Source organism: Sinocyclocheilus anshuiensis, unplaced genomic scaffold (assembly GCF_001515605.1).
Source record: "Sinocyclocheilus anshuiensis isolate Anshui unplaced genomic scaffold, SAMN03320099.WGS_v1.1 scaffold1163, whole genome shotgun sequence".
Taxonomy (NCBI): Eukaryota; Metazoa; Chordata; class Actinopteri; order Cypriniformes; family Cyprinidae; genus Sinocyclocheilus; species Sinocyclocheilus anshuiensis.
In genome coordinates this window covers 216382-223187 of record NW_015544295.1, presented here as the reverse complement: position 1 = coordinate 223187, position 6806 = coordinate 216382, and the positions used below count along the sequence as shown (strand labels likewise).

Here is a 6806-nt window from a genome sequence, read left to right as displayed (position 1 = left end):
ATGATGCTGAAAATTCAGCTTTGATCACAGGAATAAATTACATTTTAAAATATATTAAAATAGGAAACATTTGTTTTAAACTGTAATAATATTTCACTGTATTACTGTTTTTATGTATTTTGACCAGATAAATGTAGTCTCGGTGAGCATAAGCGACCTATTTTGTTTAAAAGAAAAAACATTAAATAATCCTATCGACCCCAAATTTTGAGAAGCAGTACCTATTTATATTTCTATGTAACAATCAAATATTATTTATTTATTTTTTATTAATTTTAATGTGTGTGTGTGTGTGTGTGTGTGTGTGTGTGTGTGTATTAGCTGTAATATATGGCTTATTCTATGTTAACTGCTATGAACGTCTGAGAATAAAACTTAGATTTTTGAGATTTGAGGTAAACCTCCCATAAGGTTAAACTCAAATCTTAAAAAAAAAAAAATTATTTTCAGTTTTTTGTAGCAGTTCAATAAATGCATGATGTTTCCAAAGTCTACGAGTAATCATTTTAAATAACTGTGATCTCAGTATTGACAAAAAGAATTATGTTTATCATTTTTGTCAAAATCAGCCAGCTCTGACTTTCCATGCACGCTTTGCCTTCCTCCTAATCAGACTCCAGTCTGTCAACACATTTGAAATGAACTTCCTCTCTCTGTTTTCAGCTTCATGTAGCTCTCTCGGACTGTCTCTTTCTTCCTCCCATGTCTATAATGAATGAGAGCTGAATTCCCTCCCAGAGCTTGTTAATGTAGATTTACTGTGTGCGTCTGGGAAAAAGATAAAAGAAGCAGAAGACAGAGAGGAGGAGACACGTGAGCAGAGTCCATCACTGGAAGGGAACTCTTCTGATATAATTAGCCAGTGCAGATCTGTCTTGAATGTTTTATGTAGCAGAGGTCTCTGAGAACAGCAAGTGCAAAGATGCAGGAAGAACATGGACTGTTCCTGTTAGCTGTATTCAACGCTAACTGATAACAAGAGCTGAGAATAAAACAAAAAAGTTTCTCCTGGTTATTTATAATAATATATTATAAATAATAATATATTTATAATAACAGTTTATTATACCACAGACACCGAATCTTCAGACAGATCGTCAAAATGTAGATCGTACTACATTTTATTTTAAATATAAGAATTATATTTATAAATAAATAATGAGTAAACAATATTTTAAACATTTTTTTTATATTTTGGCCCAGAAAAAAAAATGTAATTTAATGTTTATTATACTATGATTTTAATTTAAATTCTTTCTTTTGTTCTCTGTTGCTTAATTTTAAAACACAGTAATTGATTGAAACTCACAAAACCTGTTATCTCCTGTCATTTTATACCCCGAAATTATTTTGCATATAGCATTATGAATTTTCATTATATTTTGCATTTAAAAACAGCATAGTGACATTATTTTTATTGCAATTCAACACTTTTCCACCTCCCCAAATTCTCGTTACTGTAATGCAAAAAAAAAATACAATTCTAATTAATGCAAAAAAGTACTATTATTATTATTATTTGTATGGTATAGTATTTGTTAAATTGAATTTAAAATTGTATTTTAATTGAATCCCTCGTGCCTGGAGAATGATTTATGACCCAGAAATAAGCTTAATTTTCCTTATGCAGAATATATTTTTTGTTTCAAATAATTGGAGATGGATTTGGAGATGAAATATGATCCATAAATTTCTGAGATTGACACAATCAATTATTTACATCTTATTTTTATTCATGTATTATTGCTTTGACATGGTTGCAAAAGGTACAGCAGAATGACCCAAATACACCATTATAAATGAGCTCTACATATAAACATCTTCTAGTGACTTTTATAAAGTTTAAAAATGTCTTTGCTCAGTGTTGTTAACATTCGAATCACTAGCATGAGTCTCCTCTCGTTCTAGGGCCTGTACATTTTTCTGGTGTATGCGGTTTACAACAGTGAGGTATGCCTTCTACAATATTTCTCTGTATTTTTTACATTTCTTATCTTATATTTCAGTAGTACGAGGAAGTCGTGTGATTTTCATTTCTAAATTACAACGTAATACTGTGTCCGAATGTTTTACGATAATGTAGGTGCGAAACGCTATAAGAAGAATTCAGGACAAGCGAAAAGCTTTGTCATTTACAGTAAGACCTCATTTTGCTCATTTGAATAGTTTAAATCTGTTTCTCTGTTATTGTACTCACTTTTGATGTCATTTCCTCTTGCAGAACTGCTCACAGCCTATCAGCTTCTTGCCCTCCCAGAAATCTCCCAGTGCTTCATGGGTACACAGCCTGCCGACTCATTCCAGCCCAGAGAGCAGCGAGAGCTCGACTCCAATCACCACTTCCACAGCCAACTCGCTCGTCTTTAAGAACGGTGCGTGAAACTAATGCATATCCACCATCTGCAGCTGTCGCTTTAAGTCAACATGAAATTTAGAAAAGCATCTCTGTCCTTTCCTCTTTATATGTTAGAACGGTTTAAAGAGGACCATATTGTGAATTTCCCATTGAAACCAGCCAACAAAAGTCAGGTACGCTGCAAACCACAAATATTTTTCACTGATATGTTTCACTGATATCATACTATTTGATTACTGTGAACACACACCCGGAGCAGTGGGCAGCCATTTTTTGCTGCGGCGCCCGGGGAGCAGTTGGGGGTTCAGTGCCTTGCTCAAGGGCACCTCAGTCGTGGTATTGAAGGTGGGAGAGAGCGCTGTAAATTCACTCCCCCCACCTACAATCCCTAACGGTACGAGACTCGAACCCGCAACCTTTGGGTTACGAGTCTGACTCTCTAACCTTTAGGCCACAACTTCCCCAATAACCAGTTGTTATAAACAGTTATAAACAGTGTGTATTATGAAAAGTGCTATACAAATCAGATTGACTTGGCTTGATTTTACAGTATAATCTTGTGTTTCAGGTGGTTCAGCTGACAGCCTTTAAGCCCTCATCAGGTAAAGAAAGAACTGTTTCAAATGAACCTGTTGCTGTGTCCGCACTGAATCTCTAGGGGGCGCATTAGTTCTTCACTAGCACAGCGAACCCGCAACCTTTGGGTTACGAGTCTGACTCTCTAACCATTAGGCCACAACTTCCCCAATAACCAGTTGTTATAAACAGTGTGTATTATGAAAAGTGCTATACAAATCAGATTGACTTGGCTTGATCTTACAGTATAATCTTGTGTTTCAGGTGGTTCAGCTGACAGCCTTTAAGCCCTCAGGTAAAGAAAGAACTGTTTCACATGAACCTGTTGCTGTGTCCACACTGAATCTCTAGGGGGCGCATTAGTTCTTCACTAGCACAGGACTGATGCACTTTTCAACAAATTGCACTATTTGAATCCATCAAAATCTGAGCTGGTCAAAATAGAATCACAGTATGAAGTGTTGGTATTTTTAAATCATGCCGTTTTGCTTCACCACAGGCTGTTGAGAGGAAAACTACACACTACAGTTCTGCATGGACTCGTGACTTATCCTGGGATGAAGACGTAGCCCATTCTGTGGAGGAGCGAACACTGCCTCCGCAATCCTGCAGGCCGTCTCATTCCCAGAGCTCAGTCTGTGTTGAGTGAGTAAAGGTTTTCTGATAAACATGAAACGACTCTTTCAGCAAATGTTCAATGAGACTGCGCTCAGCCCGGAGCGTAAAGAATTCTCAACGTTGTGTATATGGTCATTTAATAATGTATAGATGTTGTCAGAGTACAGAGGCTCACAGTACTAAAAATGGACAACATGAGCATCATCACACCATTAATCGTGACCAGACAACAGAATGAGTTGTTAGTGATTTTCGACTTCGGTTGGGAACGAGCAGCCCATCCGTGGAGATTTACATTCAGTATTTTGCAGAAGAAGAAAACTGTGGACAATGAAACCTATCAGCTGTTTGATCTTTCTGTAGAGATCTATATATCATTTCAATAACACATTTTATTTAATTTTTTTATTAAAAAAGTCTAGTGCTCAAAATAGCAAACTTGCGAAGATTATCTTATCATGACAGCATTTATTTTTAATGGTTTGTTTTTGATTTATTCGTGCTGTAATTCTACTACCCAATTGAAATAACGCAAAAATGTAAATAAGTATTTTATTGTAATAGGCATTCCCTATTTTTATACAGTGCATATAAAATGCATTATGTATTACATTTTACTCCCACTATTAAAACTAATTTGTTTGTATTGATGTGGAAAGTGTGTATCTCTGTAGTCATTTTTTCAAATGATACACTTGATTAGAATAAAAATGAATAGAAAAATAATTGGTTCAAATGGATTTCAAAAGAAGCACTCTCTCTTTATACGCTCACAAAGGTGGCAACATGTGTGAATGTTTTCTGACCTTCCCATAACCTCTTTTTATTGGCACACTGAAGAGACACTCAGAGCAGAGCAGCATGTCTGTCTTTAGAAACATGGCCATTCAAAGTAAGATTGATTTTAGGCCGCCACACACACAGTCTTCAAACAACTGCAACGTGTCGTTTGTTTTATTTTATTGCAACCAGTTTTTTTCAGTTAAATGGAAAGACAAATAAATGTGTAATCTATGTAAAAATGTGCTTTAAATAGTTGAACTGATACTGTTAATTACATTATTTCAATAAATACCTTCTTTTGTTTCATTCGATTCATTTTTGGACAGGCCCTTTTGGAATGTTTTTTAAATACCAACTTAATAAATGCATTTGAAAAACAAAGAAATTACAATACTCATCATCCATTCAAAAGCACAGGAGCATTAAGATAGAATAACGGAGATACATAAATAACCGTTCAAATGAAACATCGTTCTTATAGACTGCAGAGATCACGCTTAGCCAAGAGAATAATGGCACAAAGAAGAAAACACTATAAAAACACCAATGATTGTCATGCTCAAATGATTTAAAAACAATACAAATGAACAAATTCTGTACATTCATCACATAAGGTAAGAAAGCATTGCCTTTGGAAAACTGTTCACCATCCACTTTGCGCATATGGCTTAAACTCTCAAAGCAGTGTCACTTTCACACGGCGGTGGACCTCTTGGCGTGAAGCATTTCTGTGAGCAGATTGTTGCACGGCACTTCTCCGCACAGGTGCTTGTAGCACAGGAAGTCCTCGGCCTGCGTGCTGAGCGACTGGACCTCAGGCAGCCGCAGTATGAGCTGACTGAAGCGGTCCAGACACTGAGGGTAAGAGTAGAGCGTGTACTCGAGCAGAGCGCTGTTCACCTGCTCCTGAACGCTCTCCACATACTGCTGGTTCTCCAGGAGCTTCACATCTGCAGACGAGAGAAAAATCATTACAGGTCTCATAGGCTACATTCACCATGCTACATTGGTGCTCAGTTCTGATTTATTGCTCAGATTTTTTTTTTGTATGGCTGTTCCCATTATTGTTTTAAATGTGGCCAGTATGAGATTTGAATGCAATTGAGACTTGAGTACACATAGAGTACACTGAAATCAGTTTTTAACCCTGATGTGCCGCAGAAGCGTGCAAATTTGTGTGCAGGTGATGAGGATGAAGACAAGTATGAAAAAAAGGATAGTTTTTCAAGTTTTCTCTCAAGTTGTTAGGAGAATGATGGGAGAAATTAACCTTTTTGAAGCTTTGAATCAATTCAATATTATTTTTCTTGACAAAATGATTCACTGTTTTGAAGCGCTCGAAACACTTCACACTGTTGACGCCTGCTGGTATGGAAGCCCATTTCCGCTACTGAATAAAACATTTTAAAAAGTAATTGCGACTTTTTATCTCGCAATTCTGACTTTTTTTTCTCAGAACTGCGTGATATAAACTCGCACTTGCGAATTATAAAGTCAGAATTGTGAGATATAAACTCGCAATTGTGAGTTAAGTCAGAATTGTAACTCTCGCAATTCTGACTTTATATCTCGCAATTCTGAGAAAAAAAGTTAGAATTGCGAGTTTATATCTCGCAATTCTGACTTTATATCTCGCAATTCTGACTTTATTTCTTGCAGTTGTGACTTTATTTCTCGCAATTGTGTTTATTTCTCGCAATTCTGACTTTATTTCTCGCAGTTGTGACTTTATTTCTCGCAATTGTGACTTTATATCTCGCAATTGTGACTTTATTTCTTGCAATTGTGTTTATTTCTCGCAATTCTGACTTTATTTGTCGCAATTCTGACTTTATTTGTCGCAATTCTGACTTTATATCTCGCAATTCTGACTTTATATCTCGCAATTCTGACTTTATTTCTCGCAATTCTAACTTTATATCTCGCAATTCTGACTTTATTTCTCGCAATTCTGACTTTATTTCCCGCAATTCTGACTTTATTTCCCGCAATTCTGACTTTATATCTCGCAATTCTGACTTTATTTCTCACAATTCTGACTTTATTTCTCGCAATTTTGACTTTATTTCTCACAATTCTGACTTTATTTCTCACAATTTTGACTTTATTTCTCACAATTCTGACTTTATTTCTCATAACTGTGACGTTATTTCTCATAATTGCGACTTTATTTCTCAGAATTTTTACTTTATTTCTCAATAACTATGATGTTATTTCTTACAATTCTGATTTTATTTCTCATAATTGCAACTTTATTTCTATATTTGCATGCTATAAACTCGCAATTGCGAGAAACTCGTATTTTCGAGAAAACAAATCACAATTGCACGTTTTTATCTTGCAATTGTGAGTTTATATCACGTAATTCTGACTTTATATCTCGCAATTCTGACTTTATACCTCGCAATTGTGACTTTATATCCCGCAATTGTGACTTTATTTCTCGCAATTCTGACTTTATTTCTCGCAGTTG

The 6806-nt window shown here is 35.6% G+C and overlaps 1 protein-coding gene and 1 pseudogene across 1 annotated transcript in view; one reads left to right on the top strand and one right to left on the bottom strand.

Moving 5' to 3' along the window:
* The window catches only part of LOC107698072 (adhesion G-protein coupled receptor D2-like), a 15496-nt pseudogene extending 11407 nt beyond the window's left edge, over positions 1-4089 (top strand).
* A 660-nt stretch (positions 4090-4749) lies between these two features.
* nr5a1a (nuclear receptor subfamily 5, group A, member 1a) overlaps positions 4750-6806 on the bottom strand; it is a 15771-nt gene continuing 13714 nt past the window's right edge. Inside the window, exon 8 of the mRNA XM_016498993.1 lies at positions 4750-5283. Within this exon, the coding sequence (XP_016354479.1) occupies positions 5027-5283 (257 nt within the window). The 3' untranslated portion in view covers positions 4750-5026. The remainder of the gene's footprint in view (positions 5284-6806) is intronic.